Source organism: Kogia breviceps, chromosome 6 (genome assembly GCF_026419965.1).
Source record: "Kogia breviceps isolate mKogBre1 chromosome 6, mKogBre1 haplotype 1, whole genome shotgun sequence".
NCBI classification, from domain to species: domain Eukaryota; kingdom Metazoa; phylum Chordata; class Mammalia; order Artiodactyla; family Physeteridae; genus Kogia; species Kogia breviceps.
This window is the reverse complement of record NC_081315.1, coordinates 112,071,131-112,097,027: the sequence shown is the minus strand read 5'-3', so window position 1 is coordinate 112,097,027 and position 25,897 is coordinate 112,071,131. Positions and strand designations below refer to the sequence as shown.

Sequence of the window (25,897 nt, the reverse complement as noted above, 5' to 3'; positions counted from 1 at the left end):
CCCCAACAAGCAATCTGCTCAGTTGGGTCTTTGCCTCTGCAGACTGGCCTTGTGCCCACTGGCGGCAGGCGTGGGACTCAGAGCCCCTTGCCCGTGGTGGGTGGATGCCGTGTGCTGCTCCAAAGCTTTGAAACTTCCCAGGCAGCCAGAGAAAGGGAGATACTTGGACCCTGGTACATTTGCAAAACCATTCGCTTACATGCTCATATGCATTTCCTGCAGTCCAGAAGCTGAAGCTTGAAGTCCTCATTTGCTTAGGAAGAAACAAATGCAAAATGTCACCAGTCCTCTGGCCAGAAAATCTGCTAGGTGTGAGCCAGCATTGGGGACTGTAAGTCAATCAGCTGCGTGGAGCATCTCATCAGGAAATGCACCTGCCCCGCTCTTGGTCTGAAATTGATGCACCGTAGCCATCATGTCATTGCACTCCAGCTGGCATTCAACTTGGAATATGCCAGAGTTCAGTTAGCATGTACCGTTACCCAACCCGCAACAGTTCCAGAAAGCCATTCTGCAATGGAAATCCTGCTTGATTTTCATTCTGTGACTCACTATTCTCTGAGCACCTACTCAGCCGCAGGCACTGTGGTAGATCCCGGAGCACAAAGCTGACCTGACCAGGTCCTGGTACCTAAGGAGTGAATGTTCAGAGGAGGTCAGCTCTGGGAGGGCAAGGACTTCTGTCTGTTGGGTGGTCCCAGTGCTGAGAACTGTGTTCTTCGGAGTGGAGGCTCAATAAGCCTTTGTCAACTGGATGAATGATTGCGTGGGAACAAGTCAGTAGGCAATGCCAGCCCAGCATAGCCAGGGTAACCCTGTCAGGAGGAAGTACGGGAGTTGTGGGTACCCTGAAGCAGATTATGGAAGCTTCTGGAGGAGGAGACTTGTGAGCTGAGAAGAAGACTGTGTCCAGACTGAGAACAGGGCCTCTGGTCAGAGGGAGGCAAGGAGGCAGAACCCACATTGTTAGCAATCGTGCCAGTCCAGTGAGATGCACAAATACACCTGTGTCTTCTGGACCGTAGCTGGGTGTTTTCTTAATTGTGTTTTATCATTGTTCATTCCTAGTGTATAGAAATGCAATCAATTGTTGTATACTAATCTTGTATCCTGCCACCTTGCTGAACTTGCTTATTAGTTCTAATAGCTCTGTGGGGGTTTTTTGGGGTGTGTGTGTGTTGATTCCTTAGGGTTTTCTATACAAAAGTTCATGTCCCCTGCAAGTAGGGGTAGTTTTACCTCGTCTTTTCCAATATGGATGCCTTTTATTTCTTTCTTCTGGCCTTATTGCCCTGGATAAATCTATAGTATAATGTTGAATGGAAGTGATGAGAATAGACATCCTTGACTTGTTCCTGAACTTAGAGGGAAAGCTTTCAGTCTTTTTCCATTGAATATGATTTAGCTGTGGGTTTTTGGTAGGTGCTTTTTATTTGGTTGAGGAAGTTCCCTTCTGTTCCTGGTTTGTTGAGTGTTTTTAACCATGGTAGGGTGATATACTTTGTAACATGCCTTTTCTGCACTGAGATGGTCCTGAGGATTTTGTACTTTGTTCTATTAATATAGTATATTAAACAAATTCATTTTCGATGTCAAACCAACTTTGCATTCCTAGGATTAATCCCACTTGGTCATGGTGTACAGTTCTTCTTATATGTTGCTTGTTTGTTTTTCTAGTATTTTGTTGAGGATTTTTGCATCTGTATTCATAAAGGATATTAGTTTGTAGTTTTCTTATAATGTCTTTGCCTGGTTTTGGTATCAGGGTAATGCTGTCCTCATATAATGAACTGGGAAGTATTCACTCCTCTTCTACTTTTTTGGAAGAGTTTAGCATTGATTCGTCTTTAATGTTGGGTAGAATTCGCCCATGAAGCCATCTAGACCTGGGCTTTCTTTGTATCTAGCTGTAAAGTTTGTTTAATACATAACAGTTTTCGTCTCTGTTGTGGCATTACTGTTTTCTGAATTGGAAAGGAATGGCTAACAGGGCCAGGGCTTTTAAAGGATAAATTTGCATCAGATTTGCACCCTTTTGATATAAGGATGCATAGGCAGGAATGGTAGATTTTTTTTCTCCCCCAAATCAGACCATTGGCAGCATCATGACAAAGCTCCTTCCTTTCTAACCCGTCTACCCACACCAGCCTTTGTGCTGAGGCTGGGTCAGCATCTCCCCTTTAATCTCATGGATGCTGTGAGGTGATTCTGTGGTCCCCTGTTCCAGGTGAGGAGACTGGCGAGAAGGGAAAGTGCTCACCCAGAGCCATTAGCCCGTAAGTAGCAGGGGAGTGGGCTAGCCTGGCCCCAGGCCCCGCAGGCCCCGCAGGCCTTCCGTTGTCCCCTGATGACCAGAGAGAGTCACTGTGAGACTATTCTTTTTCTTCTCCATTTAAATAAAAAACTGTGCTCCAGGGCAGCGTGCATTAGGATCAGCTGGAGGACTTGTTAGAACTCACACGGGTGGGCCCACCCCCCCCAGTTTCTGATTCGGTAGGTCTGAGCCGGGGCCAAAGGCTTTTAATTTCCAACAAGCTTCCAACTGAAGCTGATGCTACTTGTCCAAGGACCACACTTTGAGAACTGCTGTTCTAGGGGAGGCATCCAAACTAAGTTAAAATTAAAAAAAAAAAAAAAAAAACACAATTATCCAGAGGCTGTAGGTGAAACTATAAGAGACTAAATGGGACCTGGGGTGGATGCAGCAGGCCTGCTTCTTGTCTTCGTTTTGGAGTGTGAGGGGGCACATGCTGGCCTCAGAGGGGACCTGGTCACTCTGATCAGCCCGTGTTCAGAGAGGGCCACAGAATGAGTCTGTGGCAGCTGAGCCTTAAGCCTTGGTGATGGCAAAAGGTCTCCCGCTCTTCCAGATCAAAACTCAGGCAGGAGGCCACAAAGCCCCTAAGTCTGTTCAGAAAGCTTTCAGAACATATCCAAAGGAAAACAAAAACGGGATAATAAAGGTTTAACGTTTTCTGCAAACTCTACTAGGTGTCAGGTGCTGTGCAAAGTGCTTTACATGTGTTAAGTCATCTAATCCTCACAGGTGAGAGCTGTCATTGTCTCTACAAATGGGACGCTAAGGCTCAGAGAGGTCCAGAAACTTGCCCAGAGTCACCCAGCCAGGCAGGACCAGAGTGTGTGCTGAACCTGAGTCTCCCAGAGCCCCTAGAAGGCATCGGGGTAGTTTTTCTCTTTATGTAGATAGAATAGTTGGAAACAAGAGGCCGTACACACGTGTGTGCGTGCATACACACACAGAGTGCTGGACTAGGGGAACCAGGATTCCAACTCTGTCATTTCCAACTGTGTCATTTAACTTTTCCATCCTTAGTTTCCTCATCTGTGGACAGTGAGGTTGAGTTATTATCTCCGAGGTCACTGAAAACCCCACGATATCATTTGTCACTTCTTAGAAACCTTGCAGACAGCACTGGGAGTGTTTAGATGAGTGTGTCTCCTGGTGGTTCAGTCATATGATAATCTCAGCCCCTGTGGACTGCATGCTGACTGCGGCCAGGCCCTGTGCTAGGAGCTTGTCATCTTTGTCTCATGGAATCCTAAGTCAGACTCCAGAAGCCATGAATTTGACCCCTATGCTAGCTGCCTCCTGAGTCTGAGAGCAATGACTCCAGATATATGTTAAGATTCAAGATTGGAATGCGGATAGTAATGTTTTGATAATGATAGCTTAAAAAAATACCACTAATGTGAAACAAAATCAAAATATACAGCTTTTGAGTATCACCCAGTCTACTTAGAACTTTAGTTGTGTGACAAATCAGTGCGGTGCTCTGGCTGAAGGTGCAAAAAAAAAAAAAAAAAGTCATTAGGAAGCAGTAGTCTCAGAAAAAGCAGAATCTGAGAAACTATCGTTATGAAAACATAGGACTCCTGGATTGGGCCGGCTAGCCTTGCCTGTGCGGGTCTTAACGGGTACGAGGCCCTTGGAAAGTTTGTGAAGTTTGGCCACTGAACCCACTCCTGGGAAGGGAATAATTCTAAATATGCACAAAAGTGCCTGCAATGGGAGGGTCAGTACAGCTGAAAAAACGTGGTCCACGTTTGTTCTCCTCCCTCCAGTCTTTCTCTCTGTGTGTGGATGAAATGGTTCCCTTCAAAAATTGGGACAATATTTTATATGCCGTTCCCATTACGTAGTAAATATACTGCATTAGTTTCCTGTGGCTGCTGGATGAAGGGACCGCCGACTGGGCGGCTGAAACGACAGAAACTTATTCTCTCCCAGTTCTGGAGGGTGGCAGTCGGAGGCACAGTTGGTTCCTTCTAAGGCTGTGAAGGAGGATCTGTTTGAGGCCTCTCCCCCAGCCCCTGGGGGTTCGCTGGCCCTTCTTAGGGTTCCTTGGCTTCTGGCTGCATGCCTCTGCTTTCTGCCTTCATCTTCACACAGTGTTCTCCCTGTGCGCATGTCTGTGTCCAAATGTCCCCTTTTTATAAGGACACCAGTCATATTGGATTAGGGCCCATCCTGATGACCTCACTTTAACCTGATTACCTGGGTAAAGACCTTATCTCCAAATAAGGTCACATTCTGAGGTACTGGGGGTTAAGACTCCAACATGTAGATTTTTATAGGAGGGCGAGGAATTTAACCTATAACATATATCAAGAACATTTTTCACTATCATTGAAAGTTTCTTCTGACATTGTGGCTTTCAGATGTTTTTCAGCTGGTGTGGAATCCTTTTAACAAATGAAATCTTGAAGTCCATGCGAAACCCTCAAGTCGGGGAGGGAGAGTGGTGCCCAGGCTTTAGAGGAGTTCAGAGGAGAGCAGGGCTGGCCTCTGCTGTTGTGTGTGTGTGTGTGCGGGTGTGTGTCAATGAGTATTAATTATTAATATTAACTAATGGGATGGTTAAAAGTTAATAATTAATTATCCCCTCTGTTCCCAGAGGGGTGGGGAAATAAGTGATTTTTAATCTCATCTTTATCTGTCTTGTTCACATTTTCCATAATGAACATGTAATACTTATTAATTAATTCTATGTACTCATTAATATTAATAACATTCATTAATAATTAAATTACGACTTAACAAGTTAATGCAACTCATGCTGTGCTCACAGCAACCCGAACCTGTGAGGTAGGTGTTATTACTTTTGTCATTTTCCCAGGTGAAGAAACTGAAGGCCACAGAGGACAGGTAACCTGCCCAGAGACACACAGCTAATGAGGGGTAGCTAGCTCAGTCTGATGCCAGAGTCAGCCCTTGAGAACCCTCCACTCCACTGCCATTTCTGAGCTTCTGGAATGAGAAATTCCATCAGTGGAGTGTAGGTGAGGTAAGGTCTGTTTGCGCTGAGCATGAACAAAGTGTTGGGTTTTGTGCTGTGCGATTTAACATTGTGTGTCTCCCTTTCATTTCAACTCCGGTTTCTGGGGCATCCCCATTTTAATCTGTGTTCAGTTGCAGACAACATAAGCCACTATCTTGGGTTCCTTTAAACGGAGGGGTGTCGCACAGGGAAGCAGGTGCTGACAGCATGCTTGGAAGGTGGAGGAGTGGGGTTTGGGCTGGGCCTCAGGGTACCACCCCAGAGTTGCCCTCTGGGGAGCTGGGCGCTTGGAAGCCACTGTCCCAGGGCTACAGCTGCAAGCAGAGAGGTGGCCAGACCCCAGGAGCACCAGAGCATCCCATGTCCTCCAGGCCCACACCAGCAGATGGGCGCCTGGCACCAGCACCTGGTTGCCCATTTATCCTAGAGTCAAACCTTGTGTTTATGAATGATTGAATGAATTGAACGAAGGATGGAGTGTGAGTCCCATGTGAAACGCTAGTCCCGATGGAGCTGAGAAGTGTAGATTTCAGCTTGCCAGCCTCCACAGTTGATGGTGGCAGGTTTGCCCCCCTGTGGGGTCATTTCCTCAGGGTATGAGAGAGTATGGCCAGACCTCTAAAGAGAGTTTTGAAGAGCTCCTGCCTCTAATCTTTGAATGAATCACTGATGTCCTGGAGCAAAGGACTTGAAGGGTTCGAACTTGACATGCAGCATGTGCTGTTTCCCGGAGTGTGAGTCAACTTTGCAGGAACTGGAGCAGGTGCGTGGCAGTGATGGCTCCACAGCGCAGAGCCTTGTGCATTTCCTGAATCCCAGCGAAGACACAGGAAGGGCAGCCTAAAGCTGCTCTGGGCCCTGGTAGGAGAACAGCGACAACACGCTGTCTCTCAGCAGAGATGGGTGAACCCGCGGGACGGGCACTGAGAACACATGCAAAGCACCTGTCTGTCCACGGGGAGGAGCGTGGAAGAGGCGGGGCTGCACGGGCTGTGCTCTGGGGCATAAGATGGGGAGTGCCACCAGGCAAGGCGACAAGCAGCCCCTTGCTCTGAAAGTGTGGAGTTGGGTGGGAGGTGGGGGGAGAAGCAGTTATCCCTCCCTTTGGAGAGGAGAAGGGCCACAGAGTGGAGCAGAGGAGGCCGGAGGGGGCAGGCTGCGGAGTCAGGCCCGGTGGGATCGAGGCTCCCATTTCACCTGCTTGAGCCTCAGTTTCCTCAGCTGTAAAATGGGTAGTCAACTGAATTCCATGAGCTTGTTATGGAGTTTCAATACAAAACTGTTTAAATGCTGAGTGGCTACATGGTTTGTCGCTGTTGTTTGGTTTCTGCAGGCTGTTCACAGAACAGAGCTTTCTGGGTGCAGAGGACCTGCTGCTATGTGGGTTCTGGTCAGCTGACCAGAGTGGAGGGGGAGCAGACCTGATTTGTTTGGTTTTTCCTGGGCCAGCCATTTCTTAGAAATCTAGATTCTTTACCTTAGTTTGGCTCTTAACCAGTACTAAGTTTCACCAAAAGTAAGAAAAGCAAGCAAGAAAGGGCTAAGAGTAGGGGTGGGGTGGGGACGGCAGGGGCCCTTTCTGGCTGTGTGAGCATGGGCAGTGGCTCAGCCTCTCTGTGCCTCAGTTGTCTAATGTGCAGAGTATGCCAGATAAGCCTCCCTGTCAGGCGCTCGAGAGCGTTAGCGAGATGACTCTCTGCAGACACTTAGCACATTCTAATAGGTCCCTAATTGGTGCTTCCCTCATTCCTGCTCCTGGAGGGAGATATTATCACTGGGGTGCTGAAATAGGATCTTTCCAAAAGTGCTTAAATATTCTCACGGTTATTTGGGTTTAAACAGACCAAAATATGGATTCATAGATGCCTGCAGGAAACCAGAGCAGTTCCATAAGCATTGAAGGAATGGTCCGTTCACTGTGTAATTTTTCCCCCTCCCACTATTTCTTAATTCCCAGGACACCAGTCTGTATCACGGTGTTAGGTGATGATTTGAAAACGTTTGTAAGAATTTCTGTGAGAGCAAGCAGTTCTACTGGGCAGTGCTTTGGGAAGGAACCAGTGGGCTGGGCTTTCAAAGGTTTGGGTTCAAGTCCAGGCAGGAGTGGGACTTCAAGCATTCAATTATTGCTTCCAATATTTATTGCATTCCTTTCTCTTTCTTCTCTCTTCTCCTCTCATTATGCATATGTTACAGCTTTTGTAATTATCCCACAGTTCTGGGATATTCTGTTTATCTCAGAGTTGTTTTTTTTTTTTTTTTGTGATACGCGGGCCTCTCACTGTTGTGGCCTCTCCCGTTGTGGAGCACAGGCTCCGGACGCGCAGGCTCAGCGGCCATGGCTCACGGACCCAGCCGCTCGGTGGCATGTGGGATCTTCCCGGACCGGGGCACGAACCCGTGTCCCCTGCATCGGCAGGCGGATTCTCAACCACTGCGCCACCAGGGAAGCCCTCAGAGTTGTTTTTTTAAATTTGCTGTTCACTTTGGAAAGTTTGTATTGATGTATCTTCAAACTCACTGATTCTTCAGCCATGTCCAGTCTACTAGTGAGCCCATCAAAGGCATTCTTCATTTCTGTTACAGTGTTTTTGATCTCCAGCATTTTTTGGTCCTTTCTTAGAATTTCCTTGTCGGCTGACATTAGCCATCTATTCTTGCATGTTGTCTACTTTTTCCATTAGTGCCCAAGGTTTCAGTCTTATAATTCCAATATCACTGCTATATCTTAGTCTGGTTCTGACACTTGTTCTGTCTTTTCAAACTTTTTCTGTTTGGTTGTTTTCTGTTTGTTTGTTTGTTTTTGCCTTTTAGTATACCTTGTAGCTTGTTGTTGTTGTTGAAAGCTGGCCAGGAAGTATTTGGTAAAAGGAATTTGAACCGGTTTCTACTCCTGGGTTTCTGCTGTGGTATGTTGTTCTCTGTATCTGCCTGTCTGCAGTGGTTTGCCTCATGACCTCGGTTCTCTGACGGATATAAGAAAAGCTACTGATTTTCAGTTTGTTCAGCTCTTGTCTTGCATGAATGAGAGTGATGACTCTCAAGTTCCTTACACACCAGACCAGAAACTAGAAGTTTTGATTCCATTCTTTCTGTGCTCTCCCTCCCTCCCTCCTTCCTTCCCTTTTTCCTTCCCTCCCTCCCTTGTTTTTTTTCTTCCATTTTTCCTCCCTTCCTTCCTCCTGTGTAGGGGTCCCCTCCTTTTCACTGGGCAGAACTTTGCCAAAGTGGCCACAGGGCAGGTAACTGCACAGTATTGCCCTATTTGGGTTTCTCTGGTTTTTTTTGGCAGGGGAGGGGAGCTGGCATCCATGAGTTCAGGTGTGGCCTCTGTGGGTCCTTGACCATGAGTCCTGGTGTTTCAGAGTCTGAAAATTCAGAGAGGCCTCCTGTCCCTGAACTCGGCTGTACTTTACTTCTTTGGGACATATCAAGATGGACATGCTAGGACCAGGTGATGGAGGCTGTCCAAAGATCCCTGGGCTCTCCTGCTCCTGCTGAAGGGGTGTCCTCAGTGTCCAGCTGTTACTTATGTCAGCTCCAGCCATTCACATGGTCTTGACCTCAGAGGTGACAATGATGATTCTGTGACTGGGGTGACAATGGCAGGGGACGATGGCAGGTGATGCTGCCATCAAAAGGAGGGGGTGTTCTGACCTCCTAATACCTTTCCAGGGATTGAAGGGTGGTGGTCCTTGGAGAAATCTCACTACACCCTTCTTACAGCAGTTTTAAGGTGCAAAGGACAGGGCTCCTCCTCAGCTGCATATGGAGATACTGAAAAGAGCAAGGGAGCAGGAGTCTGAGAGGAGGGAGCATTGGGCTGGAGAGGCCGTCAGCATCCCCAGGTGGGGGCGGGGTGGGGCGGGGCTCCTCGGTACCGTGGTCCAGTGCCCAGCGCAGTGCCTGCATACAGGAAGTGAGCGGTGCGCTTGCGCTGAACAAATGAGGGAATGACGTGTTCATTCGGCTGAGCTCCTCTCTGCAACCAGCTACCCAAGGGCAAGGCCAAAGTCTTTGATGCTCGTATCTTGTCATTTTGCTGAGCGCCACATTTGACTATGGGGGGGGGGTACCCATCTGGCACAGCAAGGGGGCCAGCTTGCAAGTGAGCCAGACCCACTATCCCGGGCACTCGCATCTCTGTCCACACAGAAGTCAGTTCTTACGTAGTGCTGCTCGGCTTCATGGTTGGGGGATTATTTTTACCAAGGACTCAGGAATCCTGCGTCCCTTGAAGGATCTCTTGTGTCCTTCTGCCTGAACTTTGTAATTGTAAAGACACCCGTGGGCTGGGTATGAAAGAAGTGTATGTGATGCTTTTACAGATCAGCAGACGTCCGGGAGGGGTCCTGATGTCACCAAGCACCTGCTCTGGGCAGGCACTTTGCTTGATACTGGAGAGTCAAGTGAGTAAGATGGTTTCAGAGTAGCTGAGAATCCGGCAGGAGAAGCAGACAAGGAGACGCGGCAATGGGGCGAGATGGCAGGGGCCTCGCAAGGCATCCTCGGTGATGTGCGGACTTTCCCCTGAGGCAGAGGGGGACCATAGCAGGTTGACATGTTGTTTGATTATTACTGTTGTTTTGATTATTTTCTAGGCAGGGGTGCGATGTGGGCTGACTTCTGCTTCAGGAGGCTTCCTCTTGGTGGCTGTAGGTGGGTGACTGGAGTAGGGGGGCCAGGGAGACTGCTTGGTAGTCCGCCAGGCTGCAGGTGGCAGGTGCGGGGAAAGGGAAGGATGCTAGAGGGAATCTGACAGGTGACACCGGGGGTTTGGGTGTTGCCCGAGAGGGGCAGGCAGCAAAGTCAATGGTGGGAGGAGTGGCCCATGCCTGTATGTCCCCCTGAGCTGGGGTTTGTCCAGTAGATGAGTCCATTCTTTTCTCTCCACTTGAGGAAGCAAGTTTGCCACCAGCCGGGTTCCCCACTGTGGGGACAAACTCTCAGGCCCCAGGCTTCCCTTCACCCCCTCCTCTTTCTCTGTCCCTCTGAGCTCCATCCACCACACCAGCTGCAGTGCCTGGCTCCAGGGTGTAGAGTGCTATGTCCACACGTTTGGAAAAACACACCCACAGGAAACCGGTGCTGGTCGGCCCTGTCCCCGTGGAGAGATGTCCCTTGCTGAGTACCTACTGTCTAGGACCTTCTCAACAGTGACAGCTCCACTTCACAGATGGGAAGACCGAGGCCCAGGGAACTCAGATCACAGACCGCAGACCAGAGTGACTGCCTGGGATTTGCATCCATGTCTGCCTGCCTCTTTTCTAACTGCATGACCGCAGGCAACTTACTTACTGTTTTGGGCCTCGATTCCTCTATCCACAAGATGGGGGTGACAATGGCACCTGCGTCATAGTCATTGGGAGGCTTAGATGGGTTTGTCCTGTAAAAGGCTGACCGTGGTACCTGATGAGGGGCATGTGTCTCGCTCTTCTTATGCCTCGTCCCCTGGAGGAGAGGAAGGTGGGGGGGTGTGATGGGCCTCTTCAGTCTCTAAAGGGCCTTCTGTGTGGCAGGGCAGTGGGCCTGTTTGGGGCAGCTTCCAGGTGCTGGAAAGCACTAAACAGCAGAAGTCCTAAGGAGGCCCTTTTTATTTGTGTGTCTGCGTGTTTTGGGCTTGAAATAGGAAGTGCTTTCTAAAGTAGGGATGCCCTGGAGAGCAGACATTCCCATTGTGGTGGCGTCTTCCTGTCCCTGGAAGGACTTTCAGGAGAGGCTGGAAGGCCATGTGTGGCGGCTCCTGCAGGGGAATGGCCAGGAGGAGGTGACCTGTGGGGCCTCTGGGTCCCAGGGTCCCTGCCCACTGACCTTGTCTTTGTTTGCGTTATTTTTTCATCACACAGTGAAGAGCCCTGTTTCTGGGCCACTTCATGGCCTTCCAAGGACTGTCATGGCCATTGTCCCAGTTGGCCCTTACCAGTGTGCCGGTGGGGTCATGCTGGTGACCTGACCAGTGGGAGTGTGAGGCTGGCCGCTGAGCTTCCCCTGCCAGGGCCCGCAGTCTCTGCCCTGCCACCCCCAGGGCACAGCCCACACCCCCTCTCTCCTCTGCTTACCCCCTTCCTTCCAGAATAACCAGCTTTTCAGCAAACCCAGATGTGTGGCTTTTTAGTGTGTGTGTGTGTGTGTGTGTGTGTGTGTGAGCCTCAATGTCCTCAACCCTTAATGGGGAGAACAAGCTTTGCGCTGCCTGCCCCTGGGGTCACTCTGCGGTTTGGCCGCAGTGAGGTGGGCCATGGCGGGCAGCTGGTAAACCAGACTCAGATGGGGCTCGCCTGCAGTGACTTGGGCAGCTCGGAAGCCCTCTGAGCCCAGTTCCCTCCGTGGAACGATGGGAAAGATGGTCCCGTCAGCCTGTGGGCCTGCTGTGAGCCCACCTGCCCAGAGCCTGCTGATTCTGTGCTTCCCTTTCTTGTTGATATCCTGAAGCACCCAGGCCTTCCCGAGTCATTGGAGGCTCCAAGGATCCTTCACAAGATGCTCAGGACCCCTTTTCGGGAATTCCGACCTGGAGGCTGGGGAGGCAGGTCTGCGCACCTCAGAAATGCTTTCCTTGGACATTCGGGGTTTCCCCATCCTCGTTGGAAATGCCGAACTAGTGCGTGTGGTGTGTACGGGATGTGCGTTGTGTTTGGAAGCTGTGTGTGTGGTGAGTTTGCGGTGTTTGGTGTGCATCTGTGTGTGGGGTGTGAGTGTGTGGTGTTTGATGCCTGTGGTGTGGTGTGTATGTGTCTTCATCAGCTTGGGCTGCCATAACTGAATTCCATAGACTGCATGGCTTAAACAACAGGCATTTATTTCTCACAGTTGTAGAGGCTAGAAGTCCAAGATCACGGTGCCAGGATGCTCAGGTTCTTATGAGAGCCCTCTTCCTGGCTTGTAGACAGCTGCGTTCTTGCTGAGTCCTCACAAGGCAGAGACTATAAAGGCACTAATCCCATTCACGAGGACTCCACCCTCACGATCTAACTTTTTCCCAAAGGCACACCTCCTAATATCATCACATCGGACCTTAGAATTTCGACATACGAGTTTTGGAGAGAGACATTCAGTCCTTAGCAGTGCGTATGTGTACTCGCTTCTCTGTGGTGTATATGTGTGGTGTGTGCGTTGTGTGTGTGCTTCTGTGTGATGTGTGCATTGTGGTGTGTGTGCGTTTGTGTGGTGTATGTAGAACATTAACAGAAGCCACCCCTCCCTGTCACTAGAGGGACCCTCAGATGTTTGTTGGGTGCAAACTGTATAACCTGAACTAGAAACGGAGGTCAGCACAGCGCAGGCCCCGTGGTTGCCGAGTCCACAGCTGGGAGACTTGGCAGCAAGGGGCTTGAGTCCCAGCTCAGTGCGAACAGGTGGCCCTCGGTGTAGGGAGGAAATTGGCAGGGTCTTGGCTCCGGTGGCCCCTGGGACGAGAGGGTCCTAGGTGAGGGGTCAGCCTGCCCAGGCGGGGGAGCCCAGCTGCTGTGATGAATGACATCATTGGCCCAGCGGTGGGGGCCACGGCAGCCGAGGGCACCCCAGCGAGCTGGGGCCGGGCCCGTGGGGTCCGTGTGAGGAGATGCCCACCCCACAGCCTCTGCAGCTCAAGGCAAGCTCTGCCGACTGCCAGGTGGCCTCAGGGGAGTGGTGAGTTCTCCTCTCCCCACTGAGCCCCCCCTCCCTGTGACCCCAGGCCGGCCTCTGATCTGTCTGGGCCTCAGTTTCCCCATCGGTAAAATGATTCTGTCTCCTGTGGCAGCCCCAACCCTGCTGGACTCATGGTCCTGGATGGTGGCTGAGAGTCAATCTGGTGAGGCTTGGGCTGCAAGGACACCCTGACCCTGCCTGTGGGGTGGAGAGGGCTGCCGGAGGGGGTGTGGCCAGAGTCGAGTGCCGGCACAGTTAGGAGGTGGCCCTGTCAGGCAGGGAGAGGCACGGGCTGAGGACTGCAGGGGACGGCAGGTGTGGCCCACGGGGGCCACCACTGGCTCAGGCTGGGCAGTGGATCAGGGCCCAGCGCAGAGGGCTGCTTTCTGTGGCCACGGGCACTGTCCCCTGCAGGTTGTCAGCAGGGAGTGGCGAGGAGGGTCATCCCACTGCCCCTGGAGCCTGGGGGGCAGACAGCGTGCAGGCCAGGAGACAGGGGAGGCCACAGTCAGGCCAGCGGGATGGCCAGGGCCTTGGGAGGAGGGGACACCTCTGAGAACTGGTGGGAACAAGGCTTGGGGGCCGGACACTGATGGTCAAGCGCCCCGGGGTCAAGGTGAGGACTGAGCCGCCACACAGAGAGCTTGGAACAGGGCCCAGGGAGCCGAGCGCTGCCAGATGTGCTGTTCTGGCATCATTTCTGAGACGTGCCAGCTCCGGGCTGCCGGGGTCTGTCACGGGACGCAGAGGCCCCGGCACCGTGGCTGCAGGCAGCCTGCCCTGGGGTTAGCCGTGGTGCCAACCCTGTCGCCCACACCACCCCTGCGCGGCCCACTCCGTTTCATGGCTCGAAAGTCCTGGGTAGGGAGAGCACAGAGGTTGGTGGCCGAGCTGGGCTGAGCGACTGAGCCCTGCTCCTCCTCCTGGGTCCTCTTTATAGCCCTGAGCGCCGCAGCCCAGGATGTGTGTTCGGAGAACCCGACTCCGTTGACTTTAGTGATTGCATCTCATGAAATTTTTCTTTAACTCCACTGACTATTTTGCACCAACACTGCGTGCGAAGGGTCTAGACGGTGAGCGCCTTATTAATTTGCTGTAATTGGAGAATGAGGTGTCCTAAGAATGTTAACATTCTAGGCCTTGCAGGCTTTTTAAGTGTTAAAGGTAATACCGAAGGTAATAAAAGTAATTATTATTTTACTCTTTTCTTTTTTGTGGGGGAACGTATGGTAGAAAAATCTTTGCTGTCTTTTCATTCTCCTGTCTGCGTGTTTGCCTTTTGCAGAACACCGTCTGCCAGTTTTTAGCTTCCCTTCTGCTCTGGGCTGGGAGAACAGACAGCGCAGCTTGCTAGCACTGTGTGTAAATCATGAGATAGTAGGCTCTGAGTGAGGGGCAGGAGATCTGCCTGTGGTGTGGTGTGAGCTGGCTTATTACCGATGGGAACGGAAGCAGGGAAAGAAGCAGGGCTCAGTGCTGAGAAGCTGGCTATCTTAAGTCATTCAACAAAGTGCTGAATGTGTCCCATGAGCGTTTTTCCCTTCATGCCCAGTGTATTACTTTCCGGTGTCTGCCATAGAGAATTTCCACAAATGGAGTGGCTTAAAACAACAGAAATCTACTTTCTTACAGTTTTGGAGGCCAGAGCCCCAAATCTGGCAGTGCCAGTGGTATCGGCGGGGTGCTGCTCCTTCTGGAGGCTCTAGGAGAGGAACCCCTGACCTCCTGCAGCTGCGTCACTCCAATCCCCCCTCTTTCTTCACATGGCCTTCCCTTCTGCGTGTCCTCTCCTCTGTGTCTCTTTCAAGGGCACATGTCATTGAATTTAAGACTCACCCTCATCGTGGATGATCTCATCTTGGGATCTTTAACTTGATTACATCTGCAAAGACCCTTTTTCCAAATAAGGGCATATTCCCAGGTTCCGGGGAATAGGATGTGAACGTGTCTTTCGGGGACCACCATTCAGCACACTGTAGTGTTCATTAGCCAAAAACTGACCCCCGTTGCTTGGGACCTGCTGCCCAACCAAGCATCCTCGGAGTTGCACTTAAATTCTGTCCAGGGCCAGCTTCACCGGTGCGTGGTGGGGTTGTAGAGGCCGTCAGAGGGCTTCACTCTCGGTTTAATGCTCAGTGTCATGGTCATGAAAAGCTGAATTGTTTTTGAAACAAGACCCTTGCATCTCCATTTTGCTGGGCCACACATTCAGTCCCTGGCCTTGACCCTGTCCGTGGTCTCTAGGCCCCATGTGGTCTGTCAGTTTACTGCCCTTGTCTCACTCTGCCAGGGACTTGGGTAATATTTGATGGAGGTCTCAAATACCCTGTTTACTATTTCTTTCCAACGCCAATCACAATCCAGAGTTATTTGATGTATTCATTTCCGTCGTTGTCTCCCTGGCTAGAAAGTTCTGTGATGGCTGGGACCCTGTCTGGTCCTCCATCGCATCGCAGGGCTAGCGCAGGGCCAGTGCTGAGTATGACTTCTGGAATGCACCTTCTCGGCTCTTCTCTCCCCGTGGTGTGCCATCGAGCAGTCACATCTCCTCGCTGAGACTCGGGCTTCTTTGTCAACACTGTGCTGTGCCGTGTTCTGTGGGGTGACAGAGGTGTAGCATCCAATACACAGTGCTACTAGCTGTCACTCGGGCCTGATTTTAATGGCTTTGGCTTTGACACCGTGTGGGCTGTGAGGGCAGCCCTACCAAATGGAAGGTCTGGGGTCCCCCAGGGAAATGTGAGTGCTGGAGCGGCCGTTAGCTTATTAGGGCATCCCGTTGGTCGCCTGACCAGCTCAGGCCTGGCCAGGCAGGCACAGAGGCCTGGAGGACCGCAGAGCACCATGCTTGGCTGTCACCTCCTCCAGGGGCTGTGCTACTCCCCACACGTGGCTTGGGCACCAAAACTGGGCCCAGAGCTAGCAGTTCTGGCCAACCAGTGCTGTGCTAGTCCTTGGGGTGGGGAGGGAACCACAAACCTTTAGGGAGTCTAAAAGTCCAGTTTTCAGAGTACAGTCCTTAGACCCTGCTCCTGAATCACTTGGGTGTGTGGATGAGACATCCAGGTCCCCTGGCCCCCTCCCCAAAGGCCTCAAGCTTTGAGCTCTGTGCTCCCCCAGAATCCTGCCTTTGAATCAAGCACCAGGGTGACTGAGGCTCAGTCACTCTTGCAGGTCGAGGTCTATAGCCGCTTAGATGGTATAGTCTCATCTTGATGAGGCCAGGACTGGACCAGACAGAGCTACTCAGTGAGGGGTGGTCACCTGGGAGCCTCACCTGGGAGCTTGGGAGACATGCAAATCAGATTCCTGGGGGGGGGGGGGCCCAGGACTCCGTCTTAACAAGCTTCCAAGTGATTCTGATGCGGCCCCTGTTGGAGAAGCCCTAGGTCAGTGTTGTGAATGGTGGGGCATCTTCGGGGTGAGCAGGCGCCCGGATCAGGGAGGGAGGCATCAGCAAACGCTGGCTGCCATCGTGTTTGAGTGCCCCAGGCAAGGGGGCACCAGCCCCTCTCTCTCTGCTGACCTGGCTTCCTTCCTCCCCCAGGATCCCAAGTGATGGTGGTTTACGCAGAGGAGGAGCTGAGCCCTGTGAGACTGATTAGCACGGCGGAGCTGGGAGCGGCGCCTGCTGGCTGGCGGGAGTGAACACAGGATCTCAGCATCTCAACCTGAGAGGAAGCATGTCTAAGAAAGGCCGGAGCAAGGGCGAGAAGCCTGAGATGGAGATGGACGCGGTGCAGATGGCCAACGAGGAGCTGCGGGCCAAGTTGACCAGCATTCAGATCGAGTTCCAGCAGGAAAAGAGCAAGGTGGGAGGGACAAGGGGCCTCCTGGCTCAAGTGAGGGGTGGGCTGTGAATGCCGGGTGGACAAATTGCCCCTGAGGTAAGTGTGAAGGGTGTGTCCCAGGGCTGGGGTGGGGTTGGGCACTCCACCTCTCTGAGCCTCAGCTTGCCTCTCTTTAAAATGGGTATAACATCAGTGGTGGTACAGAGACCACCTGGATGCGAATCCTGTCCGCTACCCCCCCCCCACCGACCCTCCCCGACATTTGGCTCTGATCTTGGACAAGTTACTTCACTCTCCATACCGTAATTTCCCTCACCTGCAAGATGGGATCGTAACAGTACCACCTGATGGGCCGGTGGGCAGGAGTAAGGATGTAAATACGTATATCAATACGTAAAGCAGAGGTCCCCAACCTTTCTGGCACCAGGGACCGGTTTCGTGGAAGACAGTTGTTGCATGGACAGGGTCGGGGGGGATGGTACAGGCGGTAACGCGAGCGGTGGGGAGCCACGGGGAGCGACAGGTGAAGCTTCGCTCGCTAGCCCGCCGCTCACCTCCTGCTGCGCGGCCTGGTTCCTAACAGGCTGCGGACGGGTACCGGTCCACGGCCTGGGGGTTGGGGACCCCTGACATAAAGGGCTTGATTTGGAGCCTGGCTCTGTGATGGGAGCTGTTTTGCTCTCGTAAGGCAGGTATGAGCTTTGGAGCCAGTCAGTACGATGCCCCATTGGGTACCAATCAGTGTCGGCGTGGTGGGGGCGTGGTGGGCAGCCAGTCACAGTGGGAGGAGCCCAGGCTTTCTAATCGTGCAGCCCTGGCTTCAGACCTCACCTTGACCCCTGACTGCCTTCACGATCTTAGACAAGTGACATAAAGTCTCTGAACCTCCGTTTTCTCACGTGTAACGTGGCATCACGATTACCACCCAGTTCAAGGTTGTCTTAAAGATCTTAGGTAATGTAAGCAAGAAAAGCCCATCCGGTGCCTGGGTGCTGCCCCAGTCCTCTTTGTTGGTGTGGTTCTGACCTGGGTGGCTTGAGGGCAAAAGCAGGCGCGGTGGAGGTGCTCTGCTAGCAGGGCGGAGCCGCCGTTCGCCATTCGCGTGAGAAGAGGAGGATGGTGTTTGGGCTTGCTCCTGCGGCCCCCGATTGAGGGGCTGGCCTTATACGCCAAGCCGCGAAGGTACCGAAGGTACCCCCCGGCCCTGCCCACAGCACCTGAGGGTGGGGAGGGACTGCTTGGGGGATGGCAGCGGGTGTCTGGTTGAGAGCTGGGACTCTGGCAGCAGCTGCAGTGCTGAGCGGGGTCCAGCTCCTGGGTGGGGAGGTGGCTGGGGCTTGGTCCTTGGCCCTGACCCCAGCTCAAGACCTCTACGTGGAGAGCAGAGGCAGAGTCCCCGACCTGGGGTGATGAAGACTGGGTTCCTGGAGCCTGGGGACACACGTGCTGCCTCCCTTCCCCAGACACTCAGAGTCCCAGGGCCAGTGCAGCCAAGGTCTTTCGGCACAGTTGCTGGTGGTGCCAGCCTGTCCACATCCCGTCCAGCTCAAGAAGGATTTGCCTGCCAGGATCCCCTGGGTTGTCAGCTGCACAGCTGGTCCTGGAGGGTCTGACCAGGCAGTAGCAGCAGCTGTGGTTATGGGGAAAGCTGCACAGCCAAAGTCATTCGGCCAGGTCTCCGGCCCACCTCCACCACCTAACTCGCCTTGAGGCCTTGGGGCAAGCCAGGTGGCTGCCTTATGCCTCAGTTTCCCTATCTGTTAAATGGGGACATCTGATGTGTCTGCTTCCCTGGGTTGTTTAAGGAATGAATGAGAGAGTCATATCCGGGGCCTGGGCACTGCCTGTCACATGTAGTTACTTAGCGGTTGGCAGACACTTACGCGTCTGCTACACAGGCCACACCAGGTACCTTAGAGGGCCTCCTGACCCTCATAGTGACCTGTGAGGTCAGCTGTGGCTTTCCCCACTTTATAGGTGGGCAAACTGAGGGTTGGAGAGGAGAGGTGGCTGGGCTGCCATAACAAAGTACCACAGACCGGGGTAGGGGTTCAACAACAGAGATTTATTTCCTCACAGTCCTGGAGGCTGGGAGTCTGAGACCAAGGTGTGGGCAGGGTTGGTTTTTCCTGAGGCCTCTCTCCTTGGCTTGTAGACGGCCGCCCTCTCCCTGTGTCCTCACATGCTCTTCTCTGTGTGCGTCTGTGTCCTAATCTCTTCTTGTCAGGGCACCTGTTGTATTGAATCAGGACCCGCCCCCATGACCTCATTTAACTTACTAACCTCTTTTAAGACTGTCTCCAAATACAGTTTGAATCTGAGGGTCTGGGGGTTAGGATGGCCACTCAGGAATTTGGGGGGGGACACAGTTCAGCCCATCACAGCAGGTCCGCACAGTCACAGGTCACACACGTGCTGGCACTGGGTTGGAAGCCAGGCCTACAAGAAACGCAGTCTGTGCCTCCCCAGGCACCTCCTGCCTCTACGTGCCCTGGCTGCCCGTTTGCTCAGTCCAGCCACCCCGTGGCCCTGCCAGGGGGCTCATCCAGGCCGCCACTGGGAGAGTTCCTGTTCTCAGAGAATTCAGCACTGTGCTTACTGGCTGGTATGGGAAACCTAAGTATAAACTTTGTGATTGCATTTAACTGCTGTTTCTATATGATCTCATGAGAACTGTTGCTGATGTTGCATTTACAGTGTTGTTACTTTAGCAGAGGAGTCCCCCTTGAACGCCGCAGGGCGAGGGCATGTGGGGAACGTGCCTGTTGGTTCATCCACACATTCATCGAGCCCCCAGCCCCCCGCCCCATGCCCGTGCTCTGGGCCTGGGCTGGGCCTTTGGAAGTGACTCAGAAACGGCCCGCCCTCAGGCGGGCTGGGTGCTCCCTCAGGGAGCTAGCCGGATGACAGTACCTGGCATGTTGCACCAGAGATTTTTGGAAGCCGTGCAATGGTCAGAGTGGCCCGAGGAAGCTTTGCAGAGGTGGTCTGGAGCTGGCTCTGAAGGATTTTGCTGGCTGGCACCGAAGGGAGCAGGGCTCACACCGTCCCAAGTGTCCGGCGTCAGCTGGGAGCATCCTCAGCACCAATCAGGGTGCCGAGGCCACTGGGGCAGAGTCCCTGACTCGTTGAGGCCCATGGCCTGGAGTGGGTGGGGGCAGAGAGGGCAGTGGTCAGCACATGGGCCCGAGCCAGGCCATGGAGTTTCCGGCCGCTGCCCACCGCTCACCAGCTGGTGATTGATTCGTTCTTGCAGGGAGCAGCCCACCCTGGTCTGGATCTACCCTGGGCCAGGGACTGGTCCAGCTACAGCAGTGAATCGGGCTTCATGTTGCCCTCCAGGGGCTGCCGGCTGCAGTGGGTAGGCCGGGAGAGTTGGAATTTGGGTGTGATTTGTGTGGTGACGGAGCGAATAATGCAGGGCTCTGGGAGCCCAGGGGAGGCCCTGACCCAGTCGGGGAAGCCTTCCGGGTCTCCTGGAGAATGGCGGAAGGTGAAGGCACAGGGACCAGGCAGAGTGACCAGCTAGCCTAGGAGCCAGGGCCCGCCTGGGGAAAGGCCAGTGCCCCAGAACCGCGGCCACCCTCATGCCCCAGGGAGTGGACGCTCTCATTCATTATTTACAAAACTGCCAGGCCCATCATCCTTTCATTCTTTCCTTTGCTCAGTCCGTGGCTAGTTATTGAGCACCTACTGTGTGCCATGCTCTGTCCCAGAAGCTGGGCTGCCCTGGAGATCCTCTCCTGGAGCTAGTATCTAATGGGGGAGGTAGGGAACGAAGGCCAGGGGATTAACACGTAATACTTATTCCATAGTGAAAAGTGCCAAGAAAGTAAAGCAGGAGAAGCAGGTGGAGAGTTGTGGGGCTGCAGTGGGGGTGGCTCCTTTGGGAGGTGGTCAGCAAAGGGGTGCTGCAGGGGCTGGGAGGGCAGGTCCTGCAGAGGCCTGGCTGGCAGCATTCCAGGTAGAAGGGCTGGCTTGGGGGAAGGCCGCAGGCGGGAAGGTGCCTGCGTGTCTGAGGTGCAGCAGCCAGGGACGTGGCTTGAGCTGGGTGGTCAGGGAGGAGGACCGGAGAGCCATCAGCCGGGGTCAGTTTTGTGGGCCGGGGAGGACTTGGGCTTGTATGCTGGAAACCCACAGAGCCCTCGAGGGTTTTTTTTTGTTTTCTTTCGTATTTTTACATGTATCAGTTCAGTCATTTATATCACTATGAACACTTATTTTACACTTTGGCTTATAATCCAATACTACTTTCTTTTGTTGTTCAAACTGTTCTAGCTTTGGCCACGGGGATCTCTTTCAGTTGACCCCTGTGTTCCTTTGCACCCCATCATTGTGGCATTTATTTATTAATTTATCCTTGGGTACACCCTTGCTTTCCAGTCCTGTAAGGTGCTCCAGGTTCATCTTGTGTATTCCCTGCCCCAGTCCTAGAGCCACTCATTTCTCCAAGGAGCCCTGGTCCCACTTATTAGAGAATGGCATGAGAAACCAGGATCTGGGCACTGGGTGTGCTCACCGCTGCTGGCGTGTCATTGCTTCTAGGCTTAGCTGACAGAGCAAGGAAGTGTATGCGTATATACTAACCGTGTATGTATATACATCTCTAAAATATTTCTAAATGTAACATCTATATGTATATAAAGTTACACATGAGTTCTTACCGGTGTCCCCAGTCTAATCCACTACCGCCTGGACCCTCTGGCCTCCTCCCCTTTGCGCATCTGTCCTCCCTCCAGCAGGGAGGGCCTGACCCCACCACCCATTTACTTAGTTATTCAGCACTCTAGTGGTTTCCGAACGGTTAACCTGCACCCCGTGGATTCAGAGGGCCGTGGAGGGAAACCTTATAACGTGTGCGTTCAGAGGCCTGTGCTGGCCGCTGGGAAGGACTAAAGGGCGAGTGTGCGGGGGCAGAGGCGGGGCGATGGGTGAGAAGGTGACTGCCACGGTCTGGCAGAGGGCTGCCGCCGCTGGCTTGGACCCGGGTGGTCGCAGGGAACGGGGAAAAGTGGTCTAGGCCTGGAAGTGGAGACCCAGCGCTGACACGGGGGCTGAGGAGTAGGGGGAAGGAGCCAAGTGGAGGCTGACTTCACTGTGCCCACTGGGGCGCTGGCAGTGCTGGCTCAGAGTTCTCCAGGCCAGCCCCTCCCACCTAGATGCCTGCCCTTCCTTGGTCACTTTGCTCTTGCCACATTTAGAGCCCAGATGCTGAGGCAAGGCTGGTAAGGGCCCCTCTCTCCTGCTGCACCTCTGGACTCAGGGGCGGGGCACAGCTTGGAGGCATCTGGCGGCAGGTCAGGTGGCACATGACTTTCGTAGACCTGCTCCACTCAATGGAGTGAGGAGGGGGTGCTCTGTGTCCACCAGGAGCCACCCCCCCCCCTCACTGTGCCACACCTGGGTCATGGCGCCTGGGCTCGGCCCTCAGCTTTTCTAGGCAGAGCTGGGACCCAGCAGGGCCCTCTCCTGCAGCCCATCCACCGTCAGCCTCCCCACCCTACACACGGGGGTCACCTGGCCCATCTCAGCTGGCCCCCTCTGCCCTGCCCAGGGGCAGGCCCGGCCTCCTGCAGGCTGCCCTGCACACATCTCTGCTCTCGCTGGCCACACTCCTCCTTCCTTTACTACCTGGAACCAAACTTCCCTTTATCCGCTCATCCGCTTTCAGCTTTCCTCCTCCCAACAGTGTTTAAGGGGCAGCTGTCAATGGCCTTGTTTCACAGGGAAGGATCAGGAGGCTCTGGGAGGTTTGTATAGTCAGGGTTCTTCAGAGAGAAAAAGATCCAGTAGGAGAGAGAGGGGGAGAGGGATTTGGTCTTTTTCAAGAAGGTGGCTCCACGTGGTCATGGAGGCTGACAAATCTGAAATCTGCGGGGTGTAGGCTGGAAATTCGAGGGAGCATTGATCTCACGGTAATGAGGCACAATTCCTTCCTCATTGGGGGATCTCAGTCTTTTCTCTGAAGGCCTTCAACTGACTTGGTGAGGCCCACCTACATTATAGAGGGTCATCTGCTTTACTCCACGTCTACTGATTTAAATGTTAATCACATCCTTAAAAATTCCATCACAGCAACATCTAGACTGGTGTTTGGCCGAATGACCTGGTACCACAGCCCCGCCCAGTTGACACGTAACATTAACCATCTCGAGGTTAAGTAATTTGCAGAGGGAAACGCATGCGTCAGTGCAGATTCGGATTCCGACAAGATCCCATCCCTTTGACTTCAAATCACCGTCAGCATCCCAGAAAGTTAGAACAGTGTTGCCTCCTTAGAAGGAGAATGCCAGAAGCATTTAGTTCCCCCCAGGGAGATCATGTTAAATATTTAAAGTTCTGGCTTCCTGGCACTCAATCCCTTAGGAAGAGGCCAATTCTAGCTCTTGGGTGAGATGAGCCCTCTGACAGGTCCGGTCCTTGTTTCATTTCTGTGATTATATGTGTTTGTTTTTGTTTTTTTGCATTATGTGAGCCTCTCACTGTTGTGGCCTCTGCCGTTGCGGAGCACAGACTCCGGACACACAGGCTCTGCGGCCATGGCTCACGGGCCCAGCCGCTCCATGGCATGTGGGATCTTCCTGGACCGGGGCACGAACCCGTGTCCCCTGCATTGGCAGGCGGACTCTCAACCACTGCGCCACCAGGGAAGCCCTATGCGTGTTTGATGTAAGGAGACATTGATCTTGTATCTTTGCATGGCCGGGTTTATTTGCTCCTTTCCCTGCTGTTATGAGTAAGGATATATCAACCCAAGTGACATCGTAAAACTCCTCACCTAAAATTAATTTCAGCATGTTGGTGTTCTATAGACTGTAGTCTGGGGGAAATGATGCCACCTTGGAAGCAGTTCATCCATGAGAGACATTTGTTTTTGTTCTTCGGAGATTGCTGTAATTTAGAAAACGAATGGGTTCCTGTAGAATGTGTGTAATTGTGGGATATTTGAAAGAAAAAGATCGAATAAAGCCTTTTGGAGTGTTTGAAGAAGACACTCCCTTGGCATATTTTACAAATAATGTTTTGTTTGCTGAATAGACGAATACCTTCTGGTGCGGTTAGCAGCCTGGCACCTGCAGAGCACTGGCCCTGGGGCCGGGTGCCCGGGGGTGAAGCCTGGCTCTGCCCCTTGGCAGCCCCTCATCCCAGGCAGGTCACCAGCGGCGCATCTCTGATGCTCGACTGCCTTGTGGCAAAGCAGTTACCTCCTTCCAGGCGCTGTGAGAGCTTCATGTGGAGGGGAGGGGCACAGAAGCCCCCAGCCCGGGCAGGAGAGCCACTCAGCAGTGAGGGCACCTCCACCCCTGCCCCTCTCTACGCCCACCTGCTCTGCCTTCTCTAACTCCAGAGTTCAGGGCATGGGCACTGGAAATGTGTTTCTGGTTTACAATCTGTTCTGCTCTGACGAGACAGATGATTTCTGCGGGGCATATTTTGGGACTGATAAACTGTCCTTCCTCGTAAATCTCCAAATTGGAAGGGATGTCAAAGCCTAACTCTCCTCTCCAACACCCTTCGATGTTTTTCCACGGCTGGGAACATCTCAACAAAACAGTAGGGAAGACTCTGGGTGGGACAGATGGAGGTGGTGGGAGGGGGAATTGGAGTGTGGGGCCCGGGGGAGAGTCTCAGGGGCCTGTCGCACACGGAGGGGCACGGGGAGGTGGCGGCGGGCCTGTCCGGCTCCCCCAGCCCTGGCCCTGACTGACTCTCCCGCCCCGGCTGCAGGTGGGCAAGCTGCGCGAGCGGCTGCAGGAGGCCAAGCTGGAGCGCGAGCAAGAGCAGCGACGACACACGGCCTACATCTCGGAGCTCCGGGCCAAGCTGCACGAGGAGAAGACCAAGGAGCTGCAGGCGCTACGCGAGGTGCTCATCCGCCAGCACGAGCAGGAGGCAGCGCGCACCGCCAAAATCAAGGAGGGCGAGCTGCAGCGGCTGCACGCCACGCTGAACGTGCTGCGCGACGGTGCGGCTGACAAGGTCAAGACGGCGCTGCTGGCCGAGGCGCGCGAAGAGGCGCGCAGGGCCTTCGACGGCGAGCGCCTGCGGCTGCAGCAGGAGATCCTGGAGCTCAAGGCGGCACGCAAGCAGGCGGAGGAGGCGCTCAGCAACTGCATGCAGGCCGACAAGGCCAAGGCGGCCGACCTGCGCGCCGCCTACCAGGCGCACCAGGACGAGGTGCACCGCATCAAGCGCGAGTGCGAGCGCGACATCCGCCGGCTGGTAAGTGCGCTGCCCTCTCGCCCCCACAGGCTCCGCACACGCAGCCCATCCTCCCTGCGCACACGCACCCTGCTCTTATGCACAAGCACCTTGTCCTCCCTGCACAAGTGCAAGCCCTCCTTCCGCACACACGCAGCCCATCCTTCCATGATGCATGCGCCGTGTCCTCTCCACAAGCAAGTGCCCCGGTCCTCCCTCACGGAGCAGTAAATGCCGAGTTTTGGGGACCCACTGTGCTCCAGGCATGGTTCTAGACCCTGGGGCTCCGACAAAGCCCCTGCCATCCTGGGCGTGGAATGGAAGCTGCGACCGGTCTCTCGTGCCTGTGGACGACACCTAAGAAATGTGAGGATTGCAGACAGAAGGACCAGGCGTCGTTTCTGGGGTCCGGGGCCAGCCGTCCGTCCCTAGACTGGCCACCAGTCAATGACAGAGCATCCGTGCACAGCTTAACAAGCCAGCACCAAGAATGGCAGAAGAGATGCACTGATTTTAAATGTCTAATGTATAGAAAATCTAAGCACACACCGATACTAAGTTCTCAGAAGAATTCCCCAGCCCCTTTCCCTTTGTGTGTGTAGGGGCGGTGTTAACCACATAATAGGAAGAGAAGGCTTTGGAGAAAGTCTCTCCTGGGTGTGAATCCAGACTCCCTCGCCTGTTAGCTGTGTGAGCCCAATCAAGTTGCTTAGGATCTCTAAGCCCCTGGTGCCTCACCTACATAAGGAGGAGTAATCACGTATCTGTTACAGCATTATGAGAATTAAGTTAACTGAAGCATCTATCAGCAGCTTATAGTTTGTGTACTAGGAGACATGTAAAATATGTTCCTCTGTTACAGGAAGTCTATATTTAAGGTAAATAAAATGGGAAAAAAACAAGTATTTGCACAAGAGACAGATTGAGCTTAATTTAAAACAAACCAAGGACTTGGTATCTGTTTGCATTTCAGCG

General features: G+C 53.3%; 1 protein-coding gene across 8 annotated transcripts in view; it reads left to right on the top strand.

The window, feature by feature from the left end:
- Nucleotides 1–25,897, top strand: part of JAKMIP1 (janus kinase and microtubule interacting protein 1) — a 148,261-nt gene that overhangs the window by 59,941 nt on the left and 62,423 nt on the right. For 7 of the 8 annotated variants that reach the window (XM_067036406.1, XM_067036404.1, XM_059067455.2 and 4 more), the window contains exons 2-3: nt 16,477–16,741; nt 24,449–24,943. In XM_067036406.1, coding sequence (XP_066892507.1) covers nt 16,613–16,741; nt 24,449–24,943 — 624 coding nt within the window. In that variant the 5' untranslated portion in view covers nt 16,477–16,612. Of the gene's footprint in view, nt 1–5,138; nt 5,307–16,476; nt 16,742–24,448; nt 24,944–25,897 lie in introns of all 8 variants that reach the window. The other variant, XM_067036405.1, reaches the window with a different exon arrangement.